Genomic DNA, 20,315 nt, shown 5'->3' with positions numbered 1-20,315 from the left:
GTGAGTTTCCTGGTGCAGCCTGGATTGCAAAAAGATTGAAATTGCCTCAATTCCTCATTTATGAGGGTATAATCACTGTGTTGCAAAGTATGCCTGACAAATAGTATCTGGTGAATAAATCTTTATTCTCATTCTCAACAATTTAATATAAGAAGTTTTTTTTAATGCTTTTTTAGAAATGTCGTATGATATAGAAAGTTTTATGAACAGTATCAATTAGGTTTAATCTGTGCTATCTGGGAACATTAATAGTATTTATGTGCATGTATATAACATGTCAAACTACATAAAGTAATTTTTAAAAGAGGTATAATTGTCTATGTTTTTTAAAAAGAATACTTTTTAAAAAAAGCTTTTTTTTGTCTGTTTTAAATTAAATACTCTTGTTTTTTAAATTTCTATTTCTATTTTATTTATTTTTTTTAGGGTTAGGTAATTAGGTTTACTTATTTATTTCTAGAGGAGGTACTGGGGATTGAACCCAGGACCTTGTGTATGCTAAGCATGTGCTCTTCCACTTGAACTATACCTTTCCCTGAGAAATCCCTGAATCTTCTGCTCATTTTTGCTGTGAACCTAAAACTGCTCCAAAATTTTAAAAAATATATATTTATACATATATGCCTTTAGGCAAGGGCAGTCTAGCAGGGGTTGGGGCCCATGCAGAGAAGACGGTTGAGTGAGATGGCAGCCTGATGAGTGTCAGGAGACGGTTATATGGGTGGGTGGAGATCTTGAGTAAATAAGTCAATATATTGAGGCAAATGGGAGCCAGGTTTCCTACTGTCCAGAAAAGAAGTTACAAATATGAACAGAGGGAAAGCTTGAATGAACCTGGGTGGTGGTAGACTGAAATTGGAAGATTGTTATGAACTCATGGTCTGTGTGTGTTATGTATAAGTATGTATGTGTATTTTGCGTATGTGTGGAAAAACCCTGTAAACACACACACACACACACACATTCTAGCTTTGTTTACCAAAAGGGCCTGGGAGCAGTGACACCCAGGAGCACTGAGCACATCTAGCACCCAGTTTTTAAATGCGTCAAAGAAGTCAGGGCTCTTTGGAAAAATGGCTGATCCCAGGGATGAAGCAAACACACAAGATGGGTCTGAAAGTATGGAAGTATTCAAAGAATAATGGTGGCTTGTCAGTCAATAGAGAAGCTAGCTCCCAATGGCTAAATCTGACAATTTGAGCAAATATGTGATGACAGTAATGGATTTTATCTCACTGAATAGGAATCCACTTTGAATAATAATAATAAATGAAAGAAGAGAAAGCTCTTCCTTACAGCAAAATGACCATTAATAAAATATAGAAGGAATGTAGGAACTAGAAAACCACTATTTGGCAACCATCAGCAAGAAAACTAAGAGCAGAGAGCTAAAGTTGGTTGAATAACAAGGTACTTATGTAATCTCAAAGTATCACCTCTGTAAAGTACTTAATATAAAGGTAGATGTTAATTATAAAGGGAAAGAGTAACTTTATAGCAGCAAAGCCTACTCAGATGATCACAGTTGAGTATCACCAGCAATGGAACAAACTGACCTTGTATGCCTCCTGATTTGAGTCACCGAAAAACACTGCATCATTTCTGAGATACTCCTGCCACAAATGCATCTGAATTGAATCCTGAGGAAGCACCAAACTCAAAATGTAGGACTTCTATAAAACAATAAACTGTAATCTTAAAAAATATTAAGATTGTGAAGGTCAAGGAAGAACTAAGAAATGGTTCTGGATTGAATGGGAAGAAGAAACACATTAACTAAGAGCAACACCTCATCTTGGTTTGGATTCTTTTGCTATAAAGGACATCACTGGGCTGCTGGCAAAACCTGAGTGGGGCTTTTGGGTGAATGGTATATGGGAGTTCTTTGTGGTGTTCATACTTTTTTGTTAAGTATGAAATTATTTAAAAATAAATAAAAGTAACAACTTTTGTTCAAAAACTTTTATTTACTATAAAGACAAAACACCAAAATAGGTACAAATACTATAAAATTGGTTCAATGGGGTAAAAATTTTAATTAAAATATCTCGATATATTTAAAATAACAAAGGATACATTTAAGCCAAATTTTCTTAACCCAGAGATTTTTTTGTAACATTTGCTTACACAGTAAGGTGCTAATAGAAGTTAGCCCTTAAGCCCTGGAAGTCTTAGGAATCATAGTCACACAGCAAATATAATTTCATTGTGAAAGTGAACTTTGGTAGAAGAAAAATCTATAGGACACCTGAGGTAGTAGAAACTGGAATAAACAGCAGTAGATGTTATTTACAACTTGAGTACCAAATAACATTAAGAACACAAAATAATTACACAATTTTCAGTCCAGCTTTGATCCAAAGAAAATAAGAATATTACATCACATTTGCATTGAAAACAAAACAAAACAAAACAAAACAAAACAAAACAAAACAAAAAACAAACACCACAATTACCAGCAAGCTGAGGGAACTGCAAACAAACTCAAACAATGGATTTTGACATCTAGAGGCAGTTTGAGTTTGAAATGTGGTGGGCATGGTGATCTACAAAGTAATACTGATTAGCTGAGGTTCCTCAGTTTATACAGTTTACATTTCTGTCAGACACAGTATTAATCTGACTAATGATCTTCCAGTACATAAAATGGCAAGAGTGCATCCTTTAAAGCTTGCACATAAGAGACTTGGAAACAATCTTATTAGAATTGTGAAAAATTCTAAGTAGTCAAAAAAAAAAAAAAAAAAAAAGAAAAAAAAAGAAAAACAAAAAACCAAAAACCAAAAAAAAAACACATTAAGAGCTACCAAACTTCACATTTCAGTTCTATTTTTAACTCTTCAAATATTGCCAATCTTCCAACCAAAGGAATGTAAAATTTCACTAAGAAACACATTCATATAAAAAAAAAACTGCCTTTTAAAAATTATATGCAATATATCCCTGTAAACTTATCTTGTAACTTATTTTACTTCCAATTTGTGTTGTACATTTAAAATGTACTCTATATAGCTTATTTAGTTTATCCTGAGTCTTTGAGAATAACCAATTCTACTTAACTCTGCAACAATTCAACTGGCTTCTGAAGAGTTAAAACTTATCTCAAAAAAGTTGTATTAAATACTTAATCAGTACTTGATTTAAAAGACTTACAAAGAAAAAGAAAAAAGGATAAAAAAGCTGCCATTTTCCATCAGGATTCCATGCATCTGAATTCAGCTCAGACAAAAACCATTATCTGATTGTGCAAAATCCAATTTGTGTGTAAATGAAATTCAATTTCACTTTTCTTTCTGAACACATTCTCCAAGTTCAAAGGAAATTTACTGTTTAAAAACACTGTTACTCATTAGTTGAGTAATTAAGTCAGTTTTTCTTTTATCAACCAGGCCTACTGTAAAGAGCTGATGCATGGTAGAAGGAAAATAGCAGTTAACATGTTATCAGTGGTGATGATGAATGATGGATTGTTACATACAGAGTAAGACTTAAATGATGTGACGTTTCCTACAAAAGGAATCGATACATTAAAAAAAAGTCAAATAAGTTTCAAGGTAATCTTGATCTTGGTTGTGAGCTGCATCACAGAGAATAGTTGGTTTTCACTTAATTTAATCTGCACAAGAAGAGCAGTGACTGACTCAATGAAGGTAGTATTTTATTATATTCCAATTTTAAAAACAAATAAAATCTGTTTTAAAAAACTCTTGCAATAGCAAGATATTTAATAAACTCTAGTTCACACCTAGTTCCATTTTTTTTTCTGGTTTGAAAAGATCACCTTTCCCTGAATATTAAACAAAAATGAAGGTGAAATGAAAATACAGAACCATAATTTCCAAAAACGAAATGAATGGGCCAACAGTAAAATGCACAATGAACCACAATTGCCCAGGCATTAAAAAATATAAAGGTCAATTGTGGGTCAGAAAGAAGTTACCAACTTTAAAAAATATATTTATTTACTGCTACTCATAGCATATTCTGACCTAAAAGAGGCAGATACTGATTTTTATAGCCAGTGACAAAAAACAACAACAACAACAACAAAAAAAAACTGAACGGAATTGCAGAACCCCCTGCTTGTGATCACAATGTGAAATGGAAGAATAATAGAAACATTAAAATAGATCCTGAGCCCCTCAGCTGCTAATATTGCTGAAAAAGTGCTCCAAAAAAGAATTTATGCTTCTCTGTTAATTCATCATGCAAACTTCATTGCTTTCCTGTTCACCTAGGGCCAGTTCTCTGAAAGGCACGGTTTACAGTTTCTGCACAAATTGTGGACTTTTGCATACTAAGCTTAGGTACAGATCATGATTTGTCAATCACATACTTAGGTAAAGGTTCCCCACTGGTCTTGTTCATAGCATGAAGGACAGCAGATTATCAACGTGGTTCCCCACAAGTTTTTTTCTCTTGTTGAGCATCCTGTCTCCATTATAGTTTATTTGTATAATTGGCTACCATGTAGTACGGAAGACTGGATGCTTCAGTAGCTCTCTTGACGGAGGTCTGTCCTGAGGTTGAAGTTCTAAACAACGAAGAGCCACATCTCGTAAACCAGGAGACAAATGTGGAGGGATTGATGGAGCAGTAGTTGCACTAGCAATCTATAAGGGAAAACACTGGTGTTAAAGCTCTCCACAACTGGAACTTTTGATATAGAAGTACATGTGCATACATCTCCTAGCTTCTATATGTGCATCCTATATACAGAGGACTAAAACACAAGTGGGTGGACTTTCTGCTAACAAGAAGTCTATGGAAAAACACACCCACTGGATGGGAGGTTTTCTCTAAGAATCTTTCAAATTTTAGGATTTTAAATTTTGGTCAAATACATCCTGATCAGAGGGAGCTACAGTTCTCTTTATTGTCTCAAATGAACAAGGCTAAGTATGCTGAAATCATTAGACAGGTTAAATATTCACTCAAATCAATTCTGCTTTCCTCATATTCACTCTCCCAAGGTTTGTCCTTTTTGGTTCATTGCATTTTGTTTTTTTTTCAGCACAGACAGCTATTCAGAGTAAGAAAGACTAAACCTGCCAGTCAATTAAGTACATCAGAAACACAATTGCACTGAATTTTTTCAGAGGATTGAGGAAGTTATATAAGCATGGGGAGGACTGGAGGAGGACAGGGCAGGTGAAAGGTGCTGGGGGCTGGCTTGGAGGACTAGTACTAGCCACTTTGCACAGAGGAGACTGTATGCTAAGTGCTTTACTCAGGCCCAGCCTCATAATAATAATAATAATATGAATAATAATATGAATAATAATATGAATAATAATATGAATAACTCATGAAGTAGGTGCTTTATCACACCCACTTTATAAACAGGAAAACAGGGTAGACAGAATAAGTAATTTTCCTAGTCACATGGCTATTAAAGGATGCAGCCAGGGTTTGGAACCAGGTCTGTATGACTCTGAAGCCCAAGGTTTTAATCAGCACATGTCTAACTCAAAAGTTAAAAATCTCAATCACTACCCTATTCACTGGTGGAAATGGGGAGAATGGATTTGAGAGCTGTCAGAAAGGTAGAACACACAAGAGCTGGTGTCTGACTTACGTGTGAAGTTTTTAAATATTGGAAATAATAAATCAGATGAAAAAAATCTGTGATTGTACCATACTTGAAGAGCTTCAAGTTTTAATTTGAAAGTTTGATTTGTGTATATATATAGGTACATATTTCACCCGGGAGCAATGATTTAGTAGTCTGCCAATTCAGTGACTTGATAGCATGTGGCTACTGTGGATAATGAGAACTAACTGTACATGCTGCCAACATCCACCACACCACAGAAATTCCTGGACATAAATACATATATATCTATTTCAAGGAGGATATGCCTTCATGTTATTTAGATTGATAGTTAAGGAAGAACCCATGAAAATTTGCCTCCTGCCAATTTTAGTAGAAAGAAGTAATTTTAATCTCACAGTTACCTTAAATATCAAAGCAAGATGATTGGAGTGTTTCTCTGCATTCCAAGGTGGTTTAGCACAAGCCATTTCTATTATAGCACAGCCAACACTCCATACATCACAGCTCCTACCATACTGCTGACCTCTTAGTACCTAAAATAAAGCAGAGAGTTAATCTGGAAATGACTCATTAAAAAAAGAGAAAGCCATTCTGCCGTCATGGAGTGTAGTTCTTTTACTTCAGAGCCAAACAATGGTACAAACAGCAATTTCACAGACTACCTGATACCTCATTTATTTCATTAATAGGCTTAATCTCCTATGTGGCACAAAAATATTTTGAAGGATTGTGAGATTCTGAAGTCGTATCAGAATTTCAAAGCAGCCTCAGTGTGCCTAGTAAACAAACTACAGGACAAGATGACAATCAATAATCACTATTTATGAACACAACAGAGGAGGCTGAATTCAGAAGAGCAATGCTTAAACAACTTCAGCTACTACTAAGATTTGCTTTTGTGTGCTCATCTCCCTTTGGCATAGAGTGAACAATTTTTAAAATTTCTATTATGTGTACTTTGGGTTTACTACAAAACAACCACTATAAATTACCCAATATTCTTTGTTAGAAATAGGTTTTAAAATATTTGCTTAAAGGCTATGGAAAGGCAGGGATTAAGGGTCTGAAATCAAGGATATCATTGAAACCTTATCTTTAGGGCCATGAACTTCTAATTGGTAAGCATACAGTGGATAACACAGCAAAATTATTTGGCATAATGTGGACACAGAACTCTAAAATATTTTCTTTCATCACACTCAAAGCTGCTTCTCACCTCAGGTGCCATAAATGCAATTGTCCCCAATAATTGTCCCTGAAACTCTCCTGCACCAGTTCCTTTTGATGCCAGTCTGGCTGCAGCTCCGAAATCAGCAATTCTTAGTCTCTGACCTGTGCTATCAATTAGCAAATTGGCACCTGTCAACAGAAACAGCAAATGCCCTTATGTGTTAAAAACAAAAGAACAGATTAAAAACTCAGTAAACTACTACTAATGAAATAGGACAACAACGAAAGAAGTGAACTGCATGTCAGAGGTTCAGAGAAATCTACTCTCCTCACTTTATTACTAAATGGCACACGGGTCTCCACAGTATAAACTAAATAAAATCCAAAGCCTCAGAGGGAAAATCTGACAATGCATCAAGGCATAAGGAACAAAGGCAGAGATTTAGTAAAACTTTATAGTAAGTGTTAAACCTTTAATATAAAGATTCCTAACAAAAATCTTTCCTCAAAGTTAAAATTTTAGTGTAGTTTACAATTTAAGACACAGTTCTGTTGAAACATACTGACCTAGACCAATTCAAACTTTATACTGTAATTTCATAATTACAGCTTAATAAAAAATTAGTGTTATAAGATTAGTTGAATGCGTTTTGTTTAATACTAGCTAAAGCCATTCATGTCAGGAAACCAAAGTTGCTCTTAATAAACCAAACTGCAAAAGATGTGAAAGGATTTTTCTTAAAAGATTATAATATCCCAGTTATTCTAAATAAACCCAGGAACAGGAACTTCTGGGGAGGCAGTAAGACAGGAATCAGAGACCTGGATTCTATATCAGGTTTGCCATCAATTAGCACCTCGGCTGTGGAAAATTCACAGCTTCTCTAGGAAGGCAGATTATATGACTCTTTTCACTTCTAATAATTCTAGTGATTTGAATTACTCAGGAGAAACAATCCCATAGTTGATCTCAAGTCAGAAACTATCAACAAAAGTCCAAGTTTTAAAATGACATTTGTTTTCTGCTTATTGATAACAAGCAGATAATAATTAAAAGAATTCCTACCTTTGACATCTCTGTGAATGATCTGGTTTTCATGGAGATATGAAAGGCCACGAAGTAATTGTTCAGTATAGTTAATAACTACTGATTCCTTGAAAGCTCCATATTTACTAAGCAAATGAGCCACAGACCCCCCTAAAGACAAACATGTAATAACAATAATTTATCATAAATGTAAGCCAAAATTAAAATTGTTTATAACACTTTGGTTACATAAGCTTGCATAGCATGAGCTCACATTCACATTTGAAATGTTAAGTTTATAATCTGCATCAGAAGGGAAAATGATTTAAAACCTAACACAGTCCAGTAATCTCAGAACCCAATCAGTTAGGAGACATTTTCACAGAACCTTCATAAACTAGTTTTCTGGAAGGTCAAGATTTCAAAAAGCTTTAAAAGTTAACAATTTTGGATGGAACTGTTTCTCATATGTACAATTCACCTCTCTGTCTTTTTGACCAAGGTATCCAAAATGCCTTTCTTAATGACTTAAGTAAACAGTGGTAACATGTCATTTAACAGAAGCTAAAAAGAATGGGAGGAACTAGAAAACTCAGAGTCAGGCTTCATATCCTACTGTTTACCAGTTCTGACCTGGGATAAGTCACAAACTCAATAAGCCTCATTTAAAAGTGTTTATAAGAGTCAACCTATATATAACCATCAACCCACCTACAACCAACATCAGAGAATATACTAAAGAACTGATTTGTAAATAGAAATACATTCTTCCAATCTGAAAAATCTAAGAAGTTAAATCGCGCACTTAAGTATTCATTACATCCCGAGTCATTTATTTTACTGTATATACTGTATAATACAAAATAAAACTCAGTCTTTATTTAAGTAGATGACAAGGTTCAACATTATGCTTCAGTGCTAGTTTACCTTTCCAAATTATATCTTAATCAATTTTATTTTTACAGTCATATTAAAATGTCTCCTAAATCTGTCCAATTAATGATGGAAAGATATGGATCTTATCATATCAGGCTTAAAACAATTATTCCTATAAAACAATGGTACACAATCATTTAAAAGAAACACTGAATAAGCTTCAAAGGTAAAGGTAATGAATATTTTATTTATATTTAAAGAAGGACTAAATATTTACAGTTTATACTACTATGTTGGGGCAATTTGCTTTTAGAAATCTAAACTGTTTAATAAAAATAAGTGTTCATTAAATGGTTTTCCTAAGTTTACTATCAATGGAAAAGCTCAATCTATGTACTACTATTTGTAATTTAAAATACAAACATACCTGCCATCCATTCAATGAAGAGATTATAATTGCTCTTCTCACATGTGGCTCCCAACATCCTAATGATGTTTGGATGATTCAGATGGCTCATCATTCTTATCTCTTCTCTTAATGCTTCTACTACCTCTTCTTGCTCAGAAGATGTATTTCTGACATATGTTACCTGTTTCAATAAATATGTTTGCAAAGTTTTGAATTCTGATGAGTTTTTAATTTATAATTTTCACTAGCAATCTGATCTAAAGTGGACAAATCCAAACTAGTTTATATATTAATAGCAGTTGGCATTTATGCTTATGGATACAATATAGATAATTTATAAAAAACCAAATCAAGTTCTTTCAGATAATAAGAATCTAACTTAAAAAGCAGTGAAATATGAGGAAATATTTAAAAAAAAAATAGTGGGACATGGCCAATCCTTCAAAACTATCCGAAGACAGTAAAAAATGAGAAATGCCCAATCACAGGAGAAGAACTAACATGACTTAAAAATGAAAGCTTTATCATTTTCATATCTTGTTAAGCATGCTTACTATAAAAAGTAAATCACAGAAATCCCAAGATGATGCTGTACCAGTAACATTGCTGAAAGGAGTATGAAACCACACCTCTATTAACCATAAAAAAGCACAAACAAAAAAACACAACCTCTATAAGGACCACCTTGATGGTGCATCTTACTACAACAGTAATGCTTCTACTTTCAAATAGAACTCATGATGCTTCTGGTGTTTTGGCAACATCTACTTTGAAATTTAGTCTTCTGAAAACTTAAAAGAACTGAAATATTTGCATGTTGGGATATGTCCTTAATTTTTTTATTTGCTCATGTTTCATTTTTATAATTTTAATCATTTATATGCTCACTAGATATTTACCTGTTTAACAGCCATTAAAGTTCCAGTTCCCACATCTTGAGCCTGATAACAAGAAGAAAATGCTCCAAGGCCTATCTGCTGACCTTTCAGCCATTCAGTGTCTTCTCTGTAAGGCTGTTTTGCTTTGGTATGTCCTGGTAGAGTCTCTGGTGTCTACATATTAAATGAAAGCAATCTTTTTACTGTTAAGTTAAAAGAGTAAGAGTTCATGAGATTAGCCTGGCAAGATATTACTGTTATTCAGTCTTGCTTCCCAAACCACCTATAAACTTGACCTCTGAATGGACAGTGTTGGTGACCAATGTCAAATGCATAAGTGATCACCATTGTAGAATCAACCAGAAATGCCTTTGAAATGGGCAACAAGTATTCCTATTCAAATAATGATACAAACACTGTTGTATAATTAATTTTATGTGAAAAACCTGCTTCTGATGGTTAACTCGTTAAAAGCCGTATTTCTGAATTAGACTTATTTTTGCACAATCCAAGGAAATGCTCCAACCTCTTAAAGAGCTATACTTACATCCTGTTGAATAATGATGATATCTTCTCCATTTTCAACCTGTAGTTGAGGAACTATGGGGAGGGCATCCTGAGACGCTGACATTGCCATGGCAATTGCTAAAGCTTCTTCTTCTTCAGCCTCCATCTTTTCTTTGCACTTTTGATTATGATTCACATCATCTTTGTAGGTATCATCATTTTCATCCTTTTCAGGAGACAGCACAGCAACTTCTGATTTAAAAGTTACTGTTGTGTCACTTGAAGGCATAGATGCTTCAAGAAGGTCCTCAATACTGGAGTTGAGCTCTGTATTGACATCTAATCTGCATTTCTCCTCTACTGGGGTGAACACTGTCTCGTCACTGGGTATAACGGCATTACTACTACTGCTGCTGCTGCCAATGCTGTCATCACATTTGGAACTACTGTTTAAATCAAGTGTCATGCTATTTTTGGAGGCATCTCCCTGTTTACTTGTGTTACTTGGGGTAGGTCGAGATGGCTTTGGCCTGTGTATATTACTGGAGGGCAGGGGTCTTGACTGAGTAAAGATTGGGGAAAGTTTATCTGAGTCTTTGTTTTCGGAAGAGTTTCTCTGGAACTGTAGAGAAAACTTGCGCTGTGTTTGAGGAGATGCAGAAGGTATTTTGCAGGGAGCAAATCCCTGAGGTCTATGCTTAGAGACATCTGTTATGGTGCCAGCTGGTACAGATGGGGAAGATGAAGAAGGGGTTGACAGGGCTGGGAACATTAATTGGGAATGATGTGATAAAGGAGAGGAGTTCAAACACTGACTGTGGGGTCTGCCTTTTGTTTGAACCATTGGCTTTGGTTGCTCCATTGTTGTTGAACTAGGAAGTCCTACTGAAACACTGGCCAGTCGGTCAGAAATGTCCTCTGAACTGGCACTCAACTTTGTAGCACATAATCCTTTTCCAGTTTTCTCTAAATAGTCTGTGCGCTCAAGGGAACTGTTCTCTGTGGCTTCTGGATAGCTGTTAGGGACAGATGCCTGCAAAAGGCTGTCACATCGACCATCCAAAGTGTCTTCTATGCCCAGGTGGATGGCCTCAGCAATTTCCACCTCATCTGCAATATTCATCAAACGACGACGCATTCTGGTAAAATGAGTGGAACTGGAAACATTCAGCATTTCTAACAGTTTTGAAAAAACATGGGGTACTGCAGTAACCATTCTTGCAGAACTCAAATATATCCTTCGGGAGAGTTTACCAACCATTGAGTGGGAATTATCAATAGACTGTAGAGCAAAGGTTAAGAGGGACAGCAGCTTCTTATACCTGAAAGAAAAAACACATTCAATTATGAAACAAGTTAAAATTAATGTAAAATATATACAAATAAAAAGATGGTACTAATTTATATCTTGTACATTAAAAAATCATTTCAGTACAAAGAATCCATACCTTTTAAATTAGATAGTCTAGACTTCAGGTGTTTATGTCAATCAGATATTAAGGTATTAGTAACCTATATATGCGCTGTAATTTCTGAGTCTTTCATGAATCAAATGTGTCCTCCTTTGGGGGTGGGATGAAGTAGGTAAGAAGAGGAAAAGTAATACATTTTCGGAAGAAAAATTACCTGACTTCAACAGGTTCAGCTTGTGAAACATCAGTACTGACAATATGAGGATAAAATTCAGCAGGAAATTCCAACAGCAGCCTATCTATGAGACAAAGGCGGCCCAGGAGTTCTTGCCAGTTGTTTGATTCAGTTTGGTTTCCAAGAATACAATTTAAGACGTAATCAACACCGCCAATACCAATGGATCCTACAAAAAGTAAAGTAAAAATAAATAACTGAAAAATAGTGACATTAAAATCTAAAACAAAACATGATCAAATGGTATAGGGTCAACAAAACTACTCTGAATTATATTAACTTAAAGAACTTCTCTTAGATTCCTATTTCTAATGTTAGCTGAGTCAATTTACAAAATTACTTCAAAATTCTGAAGCTGCCCTATCAGAAATCATGGGATTAGACAGTCTGCTCAGGAAAATGATAAAACATGCTATAGTAATTTTAAGTAAAAAGTTATTACCAGCTTTAAGTATTTCTCTGCCAACTGCCAACTCTCCTGCTTGGCCTTTGCACAATTCCAATAGTGTCGATATAGACAGCTGACTTGTGCGACTAAAAATGAAAGGAAGCAATATCAGATTTGGATCTTGGATAAATATGCGTTAAAAGGAAAGTAGTAATGTAGTGATGTAATGCCTTGTGAAAAGGTGGGAACAAAATGTTTTCAGAAGTGTTTGCTTTTCCACCACTAAAATCACATTAATGATGTCAGCATGAATAATATTTATTATTAGATCTAATTTCATAAATTTTATCTTATCTTCTATGTTAAACACAGAATATTCACTACTGGCTCTTGACAGCAAGTGTTATTTAAATGTCAAACCAGATAAAGGGTTTATTTTCATTATCATATCTTGTTAAAATAAAGAAGACTCAAGACATTATGATTTCTGAATTTTCACTAAGATCACTTGAATTAAAAACAAAATCTTCCCATCCAAAACCTTTATATTCTCTTATATAGCCAGAGTGAGTTCCAAATACCATAAAATCTCTTTACCATATTTCTTATGATGTTCAGTCATTCAAGTGACCATGCAGCCTAACTTTAAAATTTCAGAAAGTGGGCAGCACAACAAATGCTACAAAACCACTGAAGTTCTCAGAAAGAAAAATCTATTGTAATATTAAAAAATGAAATGATTTGTCTATGCATTCTGCAAATTACTTACTAATTTGCTTAATGTTTTTCAGATATTACGGTATTCTAAGCAACAAGAAAACTTCTAATACAATCTATAGGCTTGTGTAGAGAATAAATAATGGAGGCAAAAGATGGACTTCATGAGATGAGAAACAAGTCAAAGTTAAGTGCTTAATTTTTGAGACCCTGTACAGACTACAACATGTGACTTAGGGAGGAAGACAAGGTTGGACTGAGAGAGCTCCAAAAGGGTGTAATGGCAGAGGTAAAACAAGAGAGATTTGATCTGCAGGGATATGAAGAGATGAGAATTGCCAAAAAAGTGTGTACTGTAGCTATGTTTATTATAGGAAAAGTGGTCTTTCCCTCCCACTTTTTGGAAAGGGGGTGGAGGGAAGATAATCAATGGTCTAATAAAAGCATAGCTTGTGCTCATTTTTACTATCACCATACCTCATCTCTTCATACCTCCAATTAGGGTTACTCCTGTTCCTTGCTGATTTTTAAGGATATTGCAGGGATCTATGAAATTTTTGTTGTATTGTTATTTGACATAAATTGTCACAGAGTAAAAGTCCATCGCAAAGAAAGTAATGGAAGGGTTTGTTTTTTTGTTTCTGATAATGCAAAGTAGGTATAATGATTTTATTGGTTCCCATCTTGTGTAACTCATTCTCTACAATGAGATTATACGTTATACATATGTCAGCTGTTTTTCTTATCAATTGGATTTTAGTTTAAGATACTACTTTAAAATAAAAGAGAATCAGTCATAATACAATAATGAGAAGGTCCATGCAGTTTGTTAGCCTGGTTTTACTTGCCACTAATTCTTCTCCTTAAAGAGCTTTAAGTATTACATATTAATTTCAAATCTCACATTAGAAAACAATATTTGAAGCCTCATCTAATAAGTAGATATTAAATACTAGATGTGAGGCTCCATGCTATTTTTTTTATTGAAGTATAGTTGATTTACAATGTTGTGTTAGTTTCAAGTGTTCAGCAAAGTGATTTAGTTATACATATGTATATGTATTTTCTATTTCAGATTCTTTTCCATTATAAGTTATTACAAGATATTGAATATAGTTCCTTGTGCTATATAGTAGGTCCTTGTTGTTTATCTACTTTATATATAGTAATGTGTATATGTTAACCCCAAACTTGTAATTTATTCCTACCCCCGCCTTTCTCCTTTGGTAACCATAGTTTGTTTTTTATGTTTGTAAGTCTATTTCTGGTATGTAAATAAGTTCATTTACATCTTTTTTTTTTTTAGATTCCACATGTAAGTTATAGCATATGATATTTATCTTTATCTGTCTGACTTACTTCACTTAGTATGATAATTTCTAGGTCCTTCCATGTTACTGCAAATGGCATGATTTCATTCTTTTTATGGCTGAGTAATATTCCATTGTGTACACCCCCCCAACTTCTCTATCCATTTATCTGTCAATGGATATTCATGTTGCTTCCATGTCTTGCCTATTGTATGTCGTGCTGCTATGAACATTGGGATGAACATATCTTTTGAAAGTAGAGTTTTCTCCAGATATTTGCCCAGGAGTGGGACTGCTGGATCATATGGTAAGTCTATTTTTATTTTTTTAAAGAATCTCCACACTTTTCCATAGTGGCCGCACCAATTTACATTCCCACCAAGAGTGTAGGAGGGTTCCCTTTTCTCCACACCCTCTCCAGCATTTATTATTTGTAGACTTCTTGATGATAGTCCCTGCTAGCTTTTAATAAAAGAGTATTTGAAGCAGTTCATTAACAGGGCCTTACCTATTGACGTCTGCACACTTGACTAGGATGGTGTCCACAACTGGCCAGAGAAGTCTTTGCAGTTTGATTCTTTCTGCCAAACTATGGCAAGGAGTATATACTAGCATGGCTCTCAATGTTTTCTGGGAGGAAAAAACTGAAGGTCAGTTTAACTACATTTAAAAAGCATCAGAGACAATGGCATAATCTGAGACAATCTGAGAAACAAAATAAATAATGATAGAAACAGATTATAACCCATAAATAAAATAAGAATCCACAAGTTGATACTGATACAAATAAAAAAACTGAATAAAGAAATAGATAAGGTAGAAAGGAACTATTTCTGTAATTTTTAAAAGTCTGAATTAACTTCAAGATGACAGTTATTTTAAAAAGAAAATGAGAACAGAAGCCAACTTGAAAGAGCTCCCAATGGCCAAAGCAGGAGTAATTTGAGCAACAAAATAAAAGATGATAGTACTAAATTATAACTCACAGTATAAAATAAAAACCCATGAGTTTTGTTGATATAAATAAAAAAGTGAATAAATACATAAACGGGGGAGAAGAGACAGCTTTTTACAGAAGATACAGAAGGAATAAGAAAAATAGAAAATCACCAATAGATCCACTGACATGCTAAAATCTGTGGTCAAATGTTGAAGACAAACAAGATATATGTATACTCTCCAAGTATCTCCCCCAAGACATTTTTTAGTAGTAATTTTACAGTGCCCAGTAGACAGCACCTTAACCAAGTGATGAAGGCTAGCATCACCAATAATAAGACACAATGACACCATGTACCCCCTGATACAATGTACTGAGAAGGGCACATCACCTCTGGAATTCTTGCAAAAAATGCATAAACAATCTAATCATGAGAAAATAAGATATACCCAAATTGAGGAACATTCTCAAACTAACTGGCCAATTCACTTCAAAAGTGACAAGGTCTATGAAAGACAAGGAAAGACTGAGAGATTGTCACAGATGGGAAAAGATTAAGGGGGCATGACAACTAAATGCAAAGTGAGATCCAGGATTGGATCCTAAAAAGAGAAAAAAGACATGAATGGAAAAATGTGAAATCTGAATAGTCTACAGTTAAGCTGTAAAGGATATTGTTGGGACAACTGGGTATATTTGAATATAGACTTTATAGTACATAATAGTATTGTTATTAATGTTAAATTTCCCGAGTCTCTTGACTGCATTGTGGCTATACAGAAGAATGTATTTGTTCTTAAGACATACATGCTAAAGTATTTGAAATGTCATGATGCCTGCACATAGCTTTCGAATGGTTCAGCAAAAAATTACATGTGGGAAGGGAGGGGAAGGGGGAAAAAAAGAAGGGCAAGGAGGGGAGAAAGGGAAGAGAGAGCTCTAAGGGCAAGAATATTTCTGCCTCCATTGTGCCTGGCACACTAAATAATTGTAGGGGAATCAGAATACAGTATTATTCACAGAGTCCCTGAACTCCAGGAGCTCACAAACTCAGTGGGAAACTATCTGAACTTAATAAGAAATAACCAGACAGAAAGGCAGGATATTGAGCAGTTAAGTATGTCTGAAGGTTTGTGCTGGAAAATAGTAAGAAGGGGTAAAAAGCTGAACCAAAACAACTGGTCTTCTTCTATAGTATTCTGTAGTATGCTGGTCCCTCCAGATGCTACATAAAAAAACAGACCATGGTAAGATAAAATTGGGAATTAATGAATCTTACCCCATGATTTTATAGATTCTCAATGTATGCTAACTTATTGAAGGTTCCTAGAAGCCTTTCAGTGAACAGACCCATTTCACCTCATGTAATTCAGTGTTAATCCATTTTAACTGAACACAGAACTCCTTCTTCAGGGAACTTTTCATAATCCTGCCAAACTTCCAGAGAATATGCTTTAGGAAATGCTGCTGAAGAAGCAGAAACCTTAGGTTTCTGAGCTGGGGAATAATCAAAGCAGCAGTTAAGGAATAATGATGGCTACTGTATATTCAACATTCTTACAGTGTACTAGATATTATGGCTAGAGATTTCTACACAATCTCATTTCAAACCTAAGTGATAAATATTTTCATTATTTTATAGGTGAGAGAGCTAAAGTTTAAGAGTGCTAAAATCACACTGCTAGCAAACCAGAGGACCAGAATTTGACTCAAGGTCTCTATGATCTTGACCACACATCCAGATTAACAAGTAGATTATTCAAGTATCCCAGTTGGGATGATTAATTATAAGGTGACTTAATTCTGATTCCGAAGTATTGTTCATAACCACCATGCTATACTACCTCTACCTCTCAAAAAGATTCATCAGGTACAGCTATTATAGCATGGATTAGAAAAAGATTGAGAAGCAGAGAGATGACTGAGTTAAAAAAAAAAAAACATGAGATAAGAATTATTCTAAAGTGGTGTTTCTGAACTGGGAGCAATTTTGACCCTCAGAGGACATTCAGCAATGCCTGGAGACATTGGTTGTCATGACTGGGGAGAGGAGAGGGTTGCCACTGGTATCTAGTGGGTAGAGGCCAGAGACTGCTGCTGAACATCCTACAATGTGTAATACAGCACCCCTAGCCCCCAGCAAATAATTATCTGTGTCAGTGCTAATAAGTGCTGAAGTTGAGAAACCCTGTTCTAAAGATATATATATACACAAAATGGGGAAAGTCAAATTAGCTTCTGAAATTACAAACAAAACAGCCTCCTCGTCATTCCGTCCCACTCATAAAAGACAACTTCTAACAGGTTGAACTAGAAAAACAACTCAGTAATCTATGTCATGGAATCCTCTCTTGCGAAAAGGCTTCTGAATTTCCATACAACAATGTTTATTAAAAATCAGTTCTTCTTAATGTCTGCTAATATCAAATTTAAAAAAATCAAAGTAACTTTGATTGCTTTGCTATCCTACCCATAAAGAATTTTTAACTTGCTCATGTGTAAGGTAAGGCAAATGTAAAGATATGAACAGCAAAATATTGCTACTTAAGGGGAGAAAAGTAAACAGCATATAAGAAAACCTCAACAGATTAAAACAGTAAAATCCAAAGGAAGAGATTAAATGGAAAATTGCAATTTCCTGGCATTATGAAATAAAAACAAAATTTGGATTTTCTGAAATCAGATAGTCATTTTACTGAATTGTAAAAATGGTATCTACAAACTGTCAAAAAAAAAAAAAAAAACAAAACCCAAACAAACCCACAATACTATGGTTATAGAATAAAGCTACTTACTAAAGCAGCAACGTAAACTTTGTAGACAGGGTCAGCACAGACCATTGACAAAACGTTGCAGCATGCCTCTACCACGTCTCCTGAGATACTGGTCTGGGAAGACCCACTAGCAGCTCCAGCACTCGGGCTGCTTCCGCCGTTGCTCCCAGAATTTCCAGTGCTCTCCCCATTTGCCAATAGCAGAGCCCCACTAACATCGTGGGAAAGACGCCTGAGAGCCATCTCTCTTACATTCCAGTTTCTAGAAAATAAGCAGCCAACGAGTTCCATTCCAAATACCTATCAAAAACAAACAAAATGAATTCAATGTGAAGAAAAACTAATGAACCTAAAGTATTTTGAATTAAGCATGATTTTTAATTACTAGAGGGAAACTGGACATTTCTTAAATTTTCACCATACTATACAATTTTCAAATACATAAATAAGGAGGAATTTTATATTCAAGTTTAACTGGTAATTATCAAAAGTCCTTAACATTTATTAGCGCAAGTAAAATTAAGAGAATGAACATTAAGTAGACGGATATATATGAATGCATTTCTGTACTCCTTTGCTTACCACAAAACAAAACAAACAAATCTGTGAAGAACCCCAAATTTGTATTCATATTAAGGTAGTTTACAGAGAAAAAACTGAAGCAAGATTTAAAAAAAAAAAGCCAAATCAAGAAAGGCACCTGGGTGGGTATTCAAGCGATAAGAGGATTTCTCCTACCAATGATAATGGTGCTTACCTAATTTTTTGTCTTGTACAAAAAGGTTAATAAAAAACTATAAAAAACTACAATGAATGGAGTGGAAAAAAATCAAATGACTAAAGAAAAGCATTCTATGATGAAATCAGCAAAAGATAAGGATATAATTAAAGTGCATATTATTACAGTTATTATCACCATGTCTGCAAAGCCAGAGAGTCCCTAAAGGAAAGAAAGGGTTCAGTGTCTTGACATTATGGACCAGTTAGCTAAAAGTAAACTTAATACCTAAGATAAGATATTATAGGAAAAATTTCTGAACATGAGAGTTGAATAAACACAATTTTGGGGAAAACAAATCACAACATATTTTTCATGTGTTCTGTGTTAAAGTGATAGTAAAGGAGAATAAATCAATTAGAATGTTTGAATTTATTATATGCCTGGCAGTGTTAAATAGCATACCCTATCTAAGTCTTAATTATGTCTTATATGATGTTCTAATTTTAAAAACTAGGAATATATAGCCTAGTCCAACCTAAGCTTAAGCAGAACAAACTAGACCACTGCCTCAAAAAAATGGCATCCAACAGCTCAGTTACCAACTTGAGAGTTTTCCTGAGGACTCAAGGGGCAGGTGAGAGCCTATGTTAAATACCATTAATGAATGAGATAAATAGGATATATTTATTAAGTTGACAAATTTTATTAGATTCATATTAGGTTTTTAACATGCTGAGAAAAGAGAATTCAAAAGCTGCAGGACTATAATGATCATAAAAAAGAAACGGAAATAAATTTTACTGATACACAAACTTAATGAGTTATTGTGTCTGTTTACAAATTTAATATTTTTAAACAGAATTTACCAGATTATCAAAAATATTTTACTTTACTACTGTCTACTGGAGAGATTATCTGGTTTTGAACTCTGCATTAAAAAAAAAAAATGGACTAAGCAGACAACAACAAAATCATCAGAATCCAATCAACTGATAATCTGATTTCCTGGGAATGAAAAAGCATTTAAGCAGAAGAGGCAGTCAAGGAATGGAAACTGTCCTTACAAATAAAAATGACTAATAGAAGGTAAATACCACATATTTTTTCTTATTCATCCACTTAGCAATTATTAAGTACCTAACATATGCCATGAGAATACAGAAAGGAGAAACTGAGTTTAAATGGCAACAAACAAGAAAAATGACAGCAATTATTCGCAGGAATGGGATTAAACACTGGAACAAGTGGTTCTAGTGTCTATCCTTGGATAACTTTTTATGTCTGTTCAGAAAGAGATGTTTCTAAAGGTGGGAGGTGAGACTACAAAGAATTTTTGCAGTTTAAGCTCTATAATAAGTGGCATAGTAGTAACACCAAAGGTAAAATTAAAGTTT

The 20,315-nt window shown here is 34.4% G+C and overlaps 2 protein-coding genes across 3 annotated transcripts in view; one reads left to right on the top strand and one right to left on the bottom strand.

Moving 5' to 3' along the window:
- Window positions 1-20,315, top strand: part of ANKRD55 (ankyrin repeat domain 55) — a 661,295-nt gene that overhangs the window by 30,403 nt on the left and 610,577 nt on the right. The window lies entirely within an intron of this gene.
- The window catches only part of MAP3K1 (mitogen-activated protein kinase kinase kinase 1), a 66,650-nt gene continuing 48,282 nt past the window's right edge, over window positions 1,948-20,315 (bottom strand). For both annotated transcript variants that reach the window (XM_032472427.1, XM_032472430.1), the window contains exons 10-20: window positions 18,222-18,500; window positions 14,995-15,116; window positions 12,514-12,605; window positions 12,051-12,240; window positions 10,465-11,746; window positions 9,939-10,091; window positions 9,058-9,220; window positions 7,794-7,925; window positions 6,774-6,916; window positions 5,959-6,090; window positions 1,948-4,613 (exon numbers count right to left, since the gene is read on the bottom strand). In XM_032472427.1, the coding sequence (XP_032328318.1) occupies window positions 4,464-4,613; window positions 5,959-6,090; window positions 6,774-6,916; window positions 7,794-7,925; window positions 9,058-9,220; window positions 9,939-10,091; window positions 10,465-11,746; window positions 12,051-12,240; window positions 12,514-12,605; window positions 14,995-15,116; window positions 18,222-18,500 (2,838 nt within the window). In that variant the 3' untranslated portion in view covers window positions 1,948-4,463. The remainder of the gene's footprint in view (window positions 4,614-5,958; window positions 6,091-6,773; window positions 6,917-7,793; window positions 7,926-9,057; window positions 9,221-9,938; window positions 10,092-10,464; window positions 11,747-12,050; window positions 12,241-12,513; window positions 12,606-14,994; window positions 15,117-18,221; window positions 18,501-20,315) is intronic.

The sequence above is a fragment of the Camelus ferus genome, chromosome 3, assembly GCF_009834535.1.
Source record: "Camelus ferus isolate YT-003-E chromosome 3, BCGSAC_Cfer_1.0, whole genome shotgun sequence".
In the NCBI taxonomy this organism is placed as follows: Eukaryota; Metazoa; Chordata; class Mammalia; order Artiodactyla; family Camelidae; genus Camelus; species Camelus ferus.
The sequence above is the reverse complement of the archived record's forward strand: the minus strand, read 5'-3'. Positions and strand labels throughout refer to the sequence as shown.